Raw genomic sequence first — 13,878 nt, forward strand, 5'->3', positions numbered from 1 at the left:
AATTGTCTCCTTCATTAGATTGTAAAGTCCCAGGGAGCAAAGCCTGTCTTTTACAATGATCTTTGTATCACTAGCACTTAGTAGGCACTCAATAAATGCTTATCGAATGACTGAAATATGAATAGACTCCTAGATGAAATTAGACTTTGTGGAGGGAGGAGGAAGTGTGCCTTCTGATTCCTGGTCTTTTAACACCTTTCAACTCCCAGAAAGGTGGTACAGAAAGGGGATCTTAATTTTGGGAAGGCTTTACCTAGCTATTCTGTCGTATTATCAAGGAAGTCATTTTTTTCCCAAGGGAGGCAATAGGGTTTACTGGAATGATGAAAGTATCTTAGATCTAAATTTGGAAGGAACCTTAAATGTCATCTTGTCCAACCGTTGTCATTTTACAAATGAAGAAACTGAGGCTCACGGAGTTTGAGTGACTTGTCTATAGCCATACAGGGCAAAAAGTGACAGAGCTGGAATTTGAACTAAGCTCCTCTGACTCCAAAGCTGACTACCTCATTGAATCAGAAAATTTGCAGTAGGATAGTGGATAGAGCACTGGCCTCAGATACTTCTATTTGTCTGGACGATCCTGATTGCCTAGCCCTTGCCATACTTTTGTCTTAGAGCTGATTCAAAGACACAAAGTAAAGGTTTTAAAAAAATCGTGTTTGAATCCTGACTCAGTCGATTGACAAGGGTCAGCTGCGTGATGTTGGAGTAGTCCCATTTGTCTCATTGGGACTGGCCTGTGAAGCAGCCTCCCCAAAGGGCTTTCAAGGACCAGTTCTCCCTCCCCCCTTCCTTCACACTCATAGGAGGAGGGCTTGAGAAGAGATGATTTCCCAGACCTCCAAGGCCCATGATCTAAATTCTCATCAAGTCTGTTCTTCAGTCAGGCCTCTTCTCTCCAAGCATTTTCTTTTCCAAACAGTAAGAGGGCCTGTTGGAATTGCCAGGGCAGTGTCAACATGACCGGAGAGGCCTGAATCTATGTTTTATAGGTTCTGGCTTGAAGAGACTTTAACTGAAAAGTCACTTTCACAGTGAAAATGGCAAGTGGTAGAGGGAGAGGCATAACGTGGGAGAATTGTGTGTCATCTGACACTCCATACCAATGGCTACTACAAGTGGGATTGCAACTGTCGTTCACACAATGGCCTTAGGAACATTGGCTTCATCAGGAGAGAAAAGATCTCCCAGAGAGTTCCTTGTGGTACCTTTGGAAACTCTCTGGAGATGAAGGACCGAAGGAAGGGGTGGTCAAAGGTAGAAGATATTCCCACACTAACCTTGGAGCTCCCGTTTCTAGTTGGGGGCAGCGCTGGAGGCGGTGGCATTTTTTTCCTTGTCCATCATAGTGTCCAGAGGGACTTGAACTACTCCTTCCTGACTCTTGACCTTTAATTTGGAAGTCACGGCTTTGATATAGAGTAGATATGTCAAAAGGAAGGATTAGGGAGGTCCCAATCAGATGTGGTTCATATCTGATTATAATAAAATGAAATATATAAATGTGTGGTTTTTGAAGTCATTATGTGGCTCAGGGGGATCCTTGGCTATTGTTTTAGCAGCCTCGGTTTCTATTTGAAGTTGTTACTCCTGGTGTAGACTATTCTAGGTAGCTTGGTATAGTGGAGAGCCTCTTGGGCTTGGGGAATTTTTTTGTTTTAAAGTCATTTTTCAGGTTCTGTGACCCCATTTGGAGTTTTCTTGGTAAAGATCCTGGAATGGTTTACCATTTCCAGGTCATTTATAGACAAGGAAACTGAGGCAAATGGGGTTAAGTGTCTTGGTCACTCAGCTAGTATGGGTCTGCAGTCAGATTTGAAGGCAAGAAGTCAAGTCTTCCTGACTTTAGATCTGGTGCTCTATCCATTGCACTATCAGGAATACTTGGGCTCACATCTTGCCTCTGATATTTAATGTCTAGAAGCCTCAGTTTCCTCATCTGTCAAATAAGAGGATTGGATTCAATGACCTCTAAGGTCCCTTCTAGTTCTAAGACTGATCCTCTGAGCTGATTCTGTTCTTACCCACCTAATGATGAACTTGGATTTAATGGATGCAGTACTTACCAGGGCAATTGATCCCAGGTCTATTTTAGACCCTACAATTATTAAGAAATACACAAAAGTGAAAAGACATCAGGATGGGTGAGAGGGTGATTTTGATTCCACTCCTTTCCCCTTTAGCCTCTGGGTTTTCTCTTATTAGGAGAGATTTTTCACATGCATCGTATCACAAGGCAATAAAGTCTTCCTATAATGACATATTTCTTAGACCTCTATTGATCATTCTGCATCCTTTAGCATTTTCCCCCTCATGCCTCTGGGTAGAAGAATATAAAGGCCCTTAAGAAGACAGAGGAGGTATTAGAAATTTTCCATTCTGGTGGCAGAGACCATGCCTAATTCTACATGTTTCACTCTCTGGGGTGTTCGCATATTTAATAAAAAAAAAAACCCATGGTCTTAGGATCATGAGTTCATAATGATTTTAAGATCATAAATAGACCAATCCTGGTCTATTTTAAAGTGATTTTTTTAAATTGCAAAGGTCATAAGACTTCTTTTACCATTCAGAGTCATGAGGCTGCCTTATCTCAACAGGAATCTCTTGTTCCTTACCTCAGTCCTACAGAGATTTTTTAAAACATTTCAGTTATAATAGGACTACGCTTCATCTTCTCCAATTGCACAGAAAGTATCTTTTAAAAGGGGAAAAAAAGTCTCTAATGTGTTTTCTGAAAGTATTCTTAAACTGAGTTCACTATAGCATATTTTATGCAAATGAGCCAATTTTGGAGATTATGATTTTTTTTACTTAAAAAAAAAAGTAATCATGCCACACTAGAAGGCTCAGTGGTTTCTTCACTTCCCCACTCTTTTTCTCTTTCCCCCTTTATCTCTTTCCATTTTATTGCCCCTTTTACTCACTCCCCATCTCATCTCCTCTTATCTTATTCTCTTATCTTCTTTTCTCTTTTCCTATCTTATCTCCCCCTTTCCCTCTCTTCCCCTCCCTATCCAACCTCTACTATCTCATCATCCCTCTTCTCTCTTTCCCTTTCCCTCTCACCCCCTCCTCTTTCCTTTCATCTCTGCTTATCTCTCACCCCCTTTTTTCTCTTTTCTCCTTTTCTGTCTCTCTCCTTCCTCTCTTTAATTACTCTTTTCTCTCTGCCTTTTCCTTACCACCTTTCTCTCTACCCCCTCTATCCCTTCTTTCCTTCATGTTCTCCTTTTTCCTTTTTTATGGCTTCTATTCCTTTCTGCCTTTTCTTTCTCCTTCTCCCTCTCTTTCATTCCTCCTTTCTCTGCCTCTCTCATTTTCCCTTCTCTCTTTCCCCTTTCCTTTCTCTTCTCTACTTCTGTCATCCTCTCTTTCCTCCATTCCCCATCTCTCTCTCTCTCTCTCTCTCTCTCTCTCTCTCTCTCTCTCTCTCTCTCTCTCTCTCTCTCTCTCTCTCCTCTAACTTCAACAAAGAATTATAGGCAACACTTTAAAGGCTTCAAAAAATCAATTTGTTTCATGAATCCATTTAGTTTAGATGTTAATGAAACTTAGTGGGTTTAAAAATAATGAATATTTAATAAGACATAAATTGAAAGACATAAACAGTGTTGATAACGACAAAGTACAGTGAGTAAGGTTTAGCCCCCTAACCTCAGCCCACCCTTCAGAATTTACCAGTTGCTGTCAAAGGATCTAAAGTTCATTGACTGACCTATCAGTCTTGGGAACCATAGTGCAGCTAGACATTGAATTTTGGGAGATAAATTGAGGGTTCCAACTGCAGGGATGATCTGCTGTCTTTATCAAATCTTTCTGCTCCCAGATCTCCCAGAAAGGTGTGCTATAAATTCAGTTTCCCATATTCAAAAGCAGGAATTACTTAATTACTTTGGTGAGAGATATTGGACTTTTTAAAAACCATACATCTCTTCTAACTTCAAAGAGTGACAAGCAAATTCATTTGAATATTATATTCAGCATGTTCTTCTTGAATATATCCAAATGCCACCAGCTTGTAATAATGCTTTCTGTATTCTCCTGAAGTTTACTATCTACAAATTCAACCTTGCTGCCATTACCATTAGCCTCTGGAGCTCTGGGTTCAAATCCTGACCCTGCTATCTCCTCTCTGTAATAAGGGAACAATAATAGCACCTCCCTCAAAGGATTGTTGAGAGTATCAAAAAAATTTATCTGGGTAGAGCACTTAGTATAGGTTCTCAATTAGTGGGAACAATGACTCCCAGAAGTGGACACATGAATTCAAATTCACACTATTCAAAGTTATAATTGTGTAAAATGTGGTGGTTGGTTTCTGCCCAATGGAAATATGCAAAGCAAATTAGAATAATGCCATCACTTCAGGATTCATTATTCACACTAATTGGGACTTAGCTATATAAATGTGAATATCATTATCATTATTATGATTATCTCCTCACCTTACTTTGATGGAGTTTATATAGAAATGATCCTTTGACTAGTTGCTATCTTGCTATTACTTTTTAATGTTATTGTTGTTATTATTATTATGCGACCTCTGTGTCAAGATAATTTGGATTGGAGTCCCACCTCTGATACACAATAACAGTGTGACCCTGGGTAGGTCACAACCTTTCAGAGTTTCAGATTTTCTAATACTACAAACTACAGAATAGCCACCTATGTGCATCAGTAGTGATAGTGGCCCTTGCCAGGGTGCTCCCTATACAGGTAGAAACACAAACTGGGACCACTGAAATGACAACCTTAACATGAATATTAGTTTTAGTATTAATAATATTTCTAGGATCATATAAACTGTTTGCCCGCAAAATCTATTCCTTGTCTTGACGTCCACATAACGTTCCCGTTACTCTAAATATATTCCACTAAATCTTACTTAACTCCATTTAATATTCACTCCTATCCTTTTATTTTATCATTTTTTAATAATCCTTTTAAAAAAAACACCTTACCTTCCATATTTGTTCTAAGGCAGAAGAGAGTTAAGGGTTAGGCAATAGGAGGTAAGTGACTTGCCCAGCATCACACAACTAGAAAGTATCTGAGGCTAGATTGAACCCAGGTCCTCCTAATACCAGACCTTGCTCTATCCACTGTGCTACTTAGCTGCCCTGACTCTTTCCTTTCCTTTACTATCACACTGTAGAAAATTGGGTCATGCCTTGTGGAATGGTTCTTCACTGTGTCAAGAAGTGTCTAACTTTTGCCAGTGCCAACACAGCTCAAATATTGGGAAGTGGAAGAAGAGGTTCAGAGCTGCTGGCAACGGCAAAGGACTCAGTTCCTTCCCTCCCTTTTCAACACCGTGTACTCTCCCTCTCTCTGCTGGCAGTCAAGTAGAACTTGGCTTCGTCTACCAGAACTGGAATCGTTAAATGGATGGGCCCTTCTCCCACTGTTGGCAATCAATATATGCTAATATAGTAGTAAACAAACGGTTTGCTTTAGGATTTGCCTGTGTGGTGATTTTGTAGGTGAAGAGTGGGCTCAAATGACCATCTTCATATTTCGTCCTGGAAAATGGGCAGGCTGCTGAGAAATGAAAGCTCTCCTGGAACATGAAGAATAGCATCTTGAAAGTTTGGTCAACATAACATTTAGAGATTTACTCTTTGTTTTTGTTTTTGTTTTTGTTTTGTATATGTCTCTGTGTGTAGGGGAAAGACACAGAACCAAATTCGGTCCAACCGATTGAGTCTTCAACTTTAATTCATTCAGATTTGACATCTGTTTATGGTACCGTAGTGCTGAACAGGACAGTTCTCTTCTTGGGAACTGGAGATGGACAGTTACTCAAGGTTGGTACTCTATGATTCCTTTGTCCCTGAATTTAACTGTTCTGTGTGTTTTGTTGTGGTTGTTATTGGGGCTTTTGGGGGGGGGGTGCGGGGGGGGGTTTGAATTATTATCATTGCTTCTCCAGAAATAAGCTGATTGTTTCCCAGAGGTTTGAGAGAATAGTGGGAAAGAAGTCTCCAAATGCCAACTCCAATAAGTATGCAATGAGGCAGGGCCTTTTCCCCTGAGGAGTTCTAAGATATTTTCACTTCATTACTCACACAATCCCTGTGTGAGGTAAATGGGGGACTAGTCCTAACTCTGTCACTGACTCACAATTTTGTAAGTCTTTTAACCTTTCTCTTTCATCTCCTGGATAATGGAGATGTATAATGTACCTGAATTATCTTTCCCTCATAGGGATGATAGATTATAGGGCTTTAAGAGAAGAAGAATCAGGTGATCCCTCTTTTCCGCCCACTCTCCCCCCATGGAAGGTGGATTGCTCAGTCCCTTTTCCTAAAACACACCAAAAAGGTCTTATGGATCTCAGAGTCTTCAGAACCCTGCATCATTTCAACTCTGAAGGATTTGCCTTATTCTTAATGTACAGAAAGGAAATATAAAGGGTCAAAACATGATGTGGAGACAGAGGGGTCTGCTCAGCATCAGGAAGACCTCGGTTTTAATCCTAGCTTTCGCAGTTGCAATTGTAGGACCCTGAGCAAAGTCACTCGATCTCTTAGTGAGTGCCCAAGGCAACTCTCTAAGTGTAGAAGTAATAGAAGAGCAACCCATCTGTAGAGGTGGAGGCAGGCTCCACCATGAGATTCCCCCAAATCTCTCTCTCTGTCTCTCTCTCTCTCACTCTGTCTCTGTCTCTCTCTCTGTCTCTCTCTCTCTCTTCCCCCCCTTTCCCTCCCTCCCCTGCCCCCATATATATGTATACACACATATAAAATAATATATTATAGATTGTATATGATTATTTTGTATCTACATATATAAAGTAATCTGTTATATTGCTATTATATTGTATTGCATATATAAAATCTGTTTCTATATATGTCTATTTACATATAGCATACAAAGTAACACATTATTTATGTTATATAAATATTATAGATTTATTTATATATACATACACATTTATAGAGTAATCTATGATACATATTTTGGAGGTATTGTATAGTTTTATAAATATATATAAATAATCTATGTGTTTATTATATAAACACACATGAAGTTATCTATTATAGATTTTATATATAATTATTTCATACCTATACATATAATCTGTTATATATGACTAGTATATGTTGTATTGCATATGTAGAAAAATAATCTGTCTATACATATATACCTATGCTTATATATTCACATATGAAGCAGCACACATTATATATTATTATAAAATATACATTACAGACACAGAAAGCCCATTAAGGAGGTCTAAGGAGATAGTCAACAAAAACACTGTTGCTAAGTGCAGGGTCAGAGAGTAGGCCCAGTTTTAGGTTGGGGAATTCTGAGCACAGATTTGCCACAAGTTTCATGCCTAAAAAAGAGGGTCCTATCTAAGTTAGTACATAAGAATCCTTAGGTTTAATTTTGTAAGTAGGATCTCCTGGTGATATTCAGGGAGGATAGGGTGGGACATCATTAATGCTGCAAGCATGTTGCTCTAATCCATTTTTCCTGGGGCTAAGTAAGAATAATAATCATAGAAATTCCAATAAGGGGATGTTAATAAGGAAAGTTACTCAGGGGGGTTGAATGGATGTCTCATCTTTCCTGGGGGCTGCTTTGCAGTCCCCAGTTTCCACAAGTGACTATGTCAGACAGCACAGTCTTTGATGGCTCCTGGAATGCATATATATGGGGGGGAGTATTATATATTATATAATATATATGTATATATATATATGCAGTCTGTTTATACAAATATGCATCATACACACACGCATGCGCGCGCGCGCATGCACGCACACACACACACACACACACACACACACACACATCAGCTTTGTGCCTTCTAGCCCAGTGCTCCTGAAGTCTCTCAGTGTCTTCAGTCTATTGGTTTTACTCTAAAGTTGTAACTTTTGGTTGGGACTCTCCTTAAAGGGCTGCCCTCCCTTCTCGCTTCTTTCCCGATGGTTGATTGTAAGCTGGTTAAGGGCAGAGACTACTGTATCTCCTCTTAGAATTCCCAACATCATAGCAAATGCCTGATGGGCAGAAGAGGCAGTAAGTATTATGGGAGCTGAGACACAGCCCATTAAGGAGGTCAAGAAAGGCCCTAAGGAGCAGACGAGAGTTATAGATTCCATATTCCTAACACCTAAATAACATGAAATAAATAAATGAGAAAAAATATCAAATCAATAATAAATAACTCTGAGACTTAATCCATGTTTGTTGAATTGATTTTTTTTAAACCCTTACCTTGTGTTCTGGTAATGCCTCTAAGATAGAAAGGCAAAGGCTAGACAAATGGGGTTTAGTGACTAGCCCAGGGTCACAGTTTCATTTTTTTAATTGTTATTTGATTGATTAATTTAGAGTATTTTTCCAGGATTACAAAAATCATATTCTTTTCCTCCCCTCCCCCCATAGCCGACACACAATTCCCCTGGGTTTTACATGTGTCATTGGTCAAGACCTATTTCCATATTATTGATATTTGCACCAGGGTGATCATTTTGGGTTTATAACCGCAATCATATCCCCACCAGGGTCACAGTTTTTTAAGTGAATTTAACTCAGTGTTTTGAATATCAAGTTTTAGACTCTATGGAAGTGCTACTTCTATAGAATGTAAATGGCTTGAGGGGCAGGGGCTCTTTCCTCTTTTTTGTTTGTGTGCTCAGCACGTAGGACAGTTTCTGGCACACAACTAGTACTTATGTGTTCTGTCTTTAGGCTTGCAAACACACATATAAACATGCGAATACGCATTGACTCATTTTAGCCTAGGAGGCACTTTCTAAGTACTGGTTGTCTCTGGACTACGTGGTCATAATCGTGATGGAAGGGGTACTCTAGTCTTTTTTATCTCCCTCAGTGCCTGAGACCGTCCTATGAAGTTCACAACAAATATTTGTCCATTTGTCTTTTGGAGTTTGTTTGTTTTGAGCAAGACTCATTAATGGGGGGTGAAATTTGTGCCTTATGTACAGGTCCAGTGGAAAGGCAATGGATTAGGAGTCAAAAAACTTTGGATGCAAATCCTGTCTTTGCAACTTAGTAGCTGGATGACTTTGGGCAAGTTACCTGTCCCCTCTGAGCCTCCCTTTCCTCTTTCTGTAAAAATGAAGGGGTTGGACAAGACCAGGAGATCACAAATTTAGCAACCGTATAAGCCATCTAATCCAGTTTCTTCATTTTGTAGATAAGGACTAACACCCAGAGAGGTCGAGTGTTCTGCGTGATTTCACACAGCTAATATGAGGCAGAGGTAGAATTCAAATCAAGAGTCTCAGACTCCATAGCTATTATATTTTCCACCGTCCCAAGATCCTTTCTTGCTCAAACCCATTACCCTCTATTCCAGGGATCTCTAAACTTTTTACACAGGGGGCCAGTTCACTGTCCCTCAGACAATTGGAGGGCTGGACTATAAAAACCTAACCCTAACTGGGCAGCAGTATACACAGTGCGGAATCCCCTCCCCAAGATTTCCGCTCACCATGCTGACACCTTCCATTGTGCAGCACCTCATTCTAAGGCGCCAAACAAAGGATTATGTCACCGGAAGTAGTACTGTACATGAGCAATGCTGGGCTTTGTGGCACCACCACATACAATACCTCTTACTGACCACCAGTGAAAGAGGTGCCCCTTCCGGAAGTGTAGTGGGGGCCAGATACATGGCCTCAGGGGGCCAAAGGGGGCCTGGAGGCCATAGTTTGGGGACCCCTGCCTGCTCTAATCTATAATGGTGTGGCTGTGGCTACTCCTTCCCCCAATGCCAATTTTAATACTTCCATATTAGCCTCCAAGAGTGACTATGACCAAACTCATATTGGCATCTGGTCAGTCTTCCAGACTCAGGTAGTCTCTTATAGCCTGGAAAGGTTCTGAAAGAAGACATCCACTAATAAGGAGATTCATCTTTAGGAACAAGTGTGAGAATTTAAATTTAGGTTTTATGCTAAATATGATAGTCATAAAGTAATATTGTGGTCACCAAATTTAAAACAATTTAGCTTAAGTCAAAATGACTTTTAGCAGCTTTATTTACAAAGAGATGGAAAGAGTGAAAGTGGAAAAATGTAGCTAAAGAGACAGATTTTAACAAGCCTACATACAAGCCCTTCTCTGATGAAGTGAGGCTCAGCCCAGCAGGGGCTTCCCCACATTCCTTGTTCCCACATGGATTTCCCAGTAATCCTCAGCCAGAAGTCCCAAGGATGTCTTCAGCCAGAGTTCCATTCACTCAGCAAGCCAATCTTTCCAAATGCCAGGAAGGGAAAGAATGCTAGACCAGATTGGTCTCTTTTTATACTCCTTTTTTCCACATCACTTCCTGTCACTCCTCCTCCTTCACAGAAACCAATGACAGTCTTTCAATTTACCTAGCACTGCCCAAGGGGGTGGGGGCAGTGGCCTTTGGAGTCACTTACTCTAGTACCTCCAGTGAACTCTCATACTTAATGGTAAGTAGGGATACTTTAAGTTCTTGATTTCATTAGCTAAAAATAGACAAGGGGAGAGTTAATCCTATCTTCACATAAGCATTTATTGATATTGTGGAAGTAGGCTGCTCAGTTTAGCACCAAAAGCTCTATGTGACTTTCTCCTACCTCCCAAGGCTGGTACTCTGATGATACAGCCTTCAAAAACCCAGGGGTGCTGCCATATCTGGATGAGGCATCAAAGAAGGGTTTGATGTATATTTATCATTTCTGTAAATAATAAAGACCTGAGAAGCAGCTAGGCAGATCAGTAGTTAGAGAACCAGGCTTGGAAACTAGAGGTCCAGCTTTCGAATGTGACCTCAAATACTTCCTAGTTGTCTGACCCTGGGCAAGTCACTTAACCTTTACTGCTCTTCTGCCTTGGAACCAATACTTGGTATTGATTTTAAGACAGAAAGTTAGGATTTAGATAATAACAATAATACAGACCTGAATTCAAATCCTGATATTAGTACATAATAGCCATGAGATTGTGGAAAGTGACTTAACTCTATGAATTTGTTTCTACATTTATCAAATAGGAACAATAATATCAGTGTTCTTGTGAGGCTCAATGGGTTCATGTTTGTCACTTGTAGAAGAAATATGATGTAAATTTCAGTGATAATTAGTATTCTTTATTTTTAAACCCTTACCTTCCATTTTAGAATCAAGACCATGTATTGGTTCCAAAGCAGAAGAGTGGTAAGGGCTAGGTGATGGAGGTTAAGTGACTTGTCCAGGGTCACACAGCTGGGACTTATCTGAGGTCAGATTTGAACCGATGACTTCCCATCTCTAGATTTGACTTTCAGTCCACTGAGCCACCCAGCTGCCCCTGATAACTAATATTCTCATCAGTAGCATCATAACTTCATTCCCTCCCAACCTCTCCATGCCAAGGTGGTGACAGCAATTTGTAGTCCAATTTGAGCCCCGAACTGGCCAAAGGTAATCTCTTTAAGCTATCTCTGGGCCTGTTTGACAATTACCTTTGAAAACTGAGCTCTTGTGATCTGGTCTTTTGACAACATGTTCATTTCATTTCATTTCAAATTCTGAATTCTCATTTCAAAATTTGAAATCTGTAGCCTGTTGCCATTACCCACGTTCATCTCTGATGCCTCAAGATGTAAACTGGACCCTACCTACCTTCAGGCTATCCAACACACCACATGACGTTCTTGGGAATTCTACCCAATTAGAAAGCCTTTGAATCCAGGCCAGGGGACAGCTCGTGTCTGTCCTGAAAGAAACCAGCCTGGCTGCGTTCAGAGAGGCTCATGACCAGATCGGACGTTGATTGATGGGCTTTTTCTTTTGGCTGCAGCAGCTCTCAGTAGTGTTTCCAGAGCTGTAGAAGAGTTGCAATCAGCACTGGTGGAGGAATCCCCCAAACTGATAAAATTGGGGATCCTTGAAGTATAGGTATAGGAGGAAAGAGTGCTGAACTGGAGTTCCAAGTTCTTCAATTCTTTTCGTGACCCCATTTGGGATTTGCTTGGCAAAGATACTGGAGTGGTTTGCCATTTTCTTCTTTAGCTCATTTTATAGATGAGGAAACTGAGGCAAACAGGGTTAAGTGACTTGCTCAGGGTCACCCACCTAGTAAATGTCTGAGGTCACATTCGAACCTGGATATATATATATATATCCAGGTATATATGAGGTCACATATATATATATGTGACCTCAGACATATATACATATATATATAAGTGCAGGAAGATGAGTCTTCCTCCCACCAGGTCAAGTACTTTATCCACCCCTGGGACCTAGCTGCCTTGAGTTCAAATCCTCTCTCTGCCTGTTGTCAGTTGTTTGACCTAAAATGAGAAATTTGGGCTAGGTAATACTTATAGCAACAACTAGCATTTATATTGAACTTTAAGGCTTTCAAAGCACTTTACAAATATTGCCTTATTTGTCCTCACAACAAACCCGAGAGGCAGATAGTTAAGCTCCCCGTTTTCTAGGGAGGAAATGGAGGCTAGGGGACGGCGTTCCCTGCTCAGGGTCGTGTGTGTGGCTAGTAAGGCAGGCATGAGGAATCTTCCTCATTGGGGGTTCAGCACTGGCTCTGCTCAGCTACCTAGCTGTCTAAATACCCTGGGAAATAAAGGCTGCTGGGCTCCCGAGTCGCAATCCAATGAAGAACATTTTGACAGTTTCCTCCAGCCAAACCATATCAACTTGTTAAAGATTGAATTTGAAGTTAACAAATGCTCCACTAGAAATAGGGTAAAGCATTATTATAGAGATAGCTGTTTTCCTGGGGGTGCGAGAGATGGGACTTAGGCACAGCCCTGTGATGGTACGGAGAATGCCAGAAAGAGGCAGGCTGGAGAGGTCTCTTGAAACCCCTTCTCTCCCTGTACTGGTGGCTCCCAGGGTTCTCACAGAGACCACTAGGTGGCTCAGTGGATAGAGCACTAGAGTCAGGAAGACCTGAGTTCAAATCCACCCTCAGACACTTATTAGCTCTGTGATTCTAGACAAGTCACTTTAACCCTCTCTACCTCAGTTTTCTGATCTGTAAAATGAGCCAGAGAAAGAAATGGAAAACTACTCCGATATTGCCAAGAAAATTCCAAATGGAGTCACAGAGAGTCAGACACAGCTGAATATTAACAACACTAGAGGCCACATTTGGGTCCTATCATTGAGAATCTCCTATTAGGGGTTTAATCTGGTACTCTGTCTTTTCCTGGCATAGCCGAGGCATGTTTATTACTTGTGTACACCTGGGGAGAACTGGACGGTGGATACACACAGACCCTGCCAGTCTCCTTGAGCCCTACTCTCTTAGCAAGTGGAATACAGCTGCCCGAGTTCTAATCTTACAGCTGGGCAAAGATGATGAAGCATAAATCAGAAGTGGTCCAGAGTGGAAAGCTAAATGGAGGGGGTGGAACTGAGTTAGGAGATTGATGAAGGTGTGGCTAGTGGGGCAGAGACTGGAGAATTCTAGCCACGAGCATTTGAGGCAAACACCAGCTTTCCAGTGGTCTGCCTGGAGGCAGTTTCCCCTTGAGAACATGCTCTCCCTGGTTTCTTGGTGCTAGCGATGCCTACCTCTTCTGGCCACCTGCCATGGCTGTGCTAGAAATCTCTCTTGGCAGGAAGTCTTCTTCATCTGTTTTGGGTGTTGCTACTCTTTACCTCCATCCCCAGACCTCCAGTTCCTGCCTGGTCTTTCCCTGTCCAAATGTAAGATCCTTGTGGGCAGGACTCGGCTTTGGTGTTTGCTTGTCCTTGTCTCCCTAGCGTTTAGTCCAGAGCAGGTGCTTTAAGCAATTGCCTGCCTGCCTGCCTTGAGTTGGTCATGGGTCTCTTTGGCAGTCTGCTGAAGCCTCCTAATGTTTTTAGAATACATAGGATTACATGGAAATATGCTTTGCATGAC

The 13,878-nt window shown here is 41.1% G+C and overlaps 1 protein-coding gene across 1 annotated transcript in view; it reads left to right on the forward strand.

The window, feature by feature from the left end:
• Positions 1 to 13,878, forward strand: part of PLXNC1 (plexin C1) — a 243,579-nt gene that overhangs the window by 16,657 nt on the left and 213,044 nt on the right. Inside the window, exon 2 of the mRNA XM_001370068.4 lies at positions 5,673 to 5,813. Coding sequence (XP_001370105.2) covers positions 5,673 to 5,813 — 141 coding nt within the window. The remainder of the gene's footprint in view (positions 1 to 5,672; positions 5,814 to 13,878) is intronic.

The sequence above is a fragment of the Monodelphis domestica genome, chromosome 5, assembly GCF_027887165.1.
Source record: "Monodelphis domestica isolate mMonDom1 chromosome 5, mMonDom1.pri, whole genome shotgun sequence".
Classification (NCBI taxonomy): Eukaryota; Metazoa; Chordata; class Mammalia; order Didelphimorphia; family Didelphidae; genus Monodelphis; species Monodelphis domestica.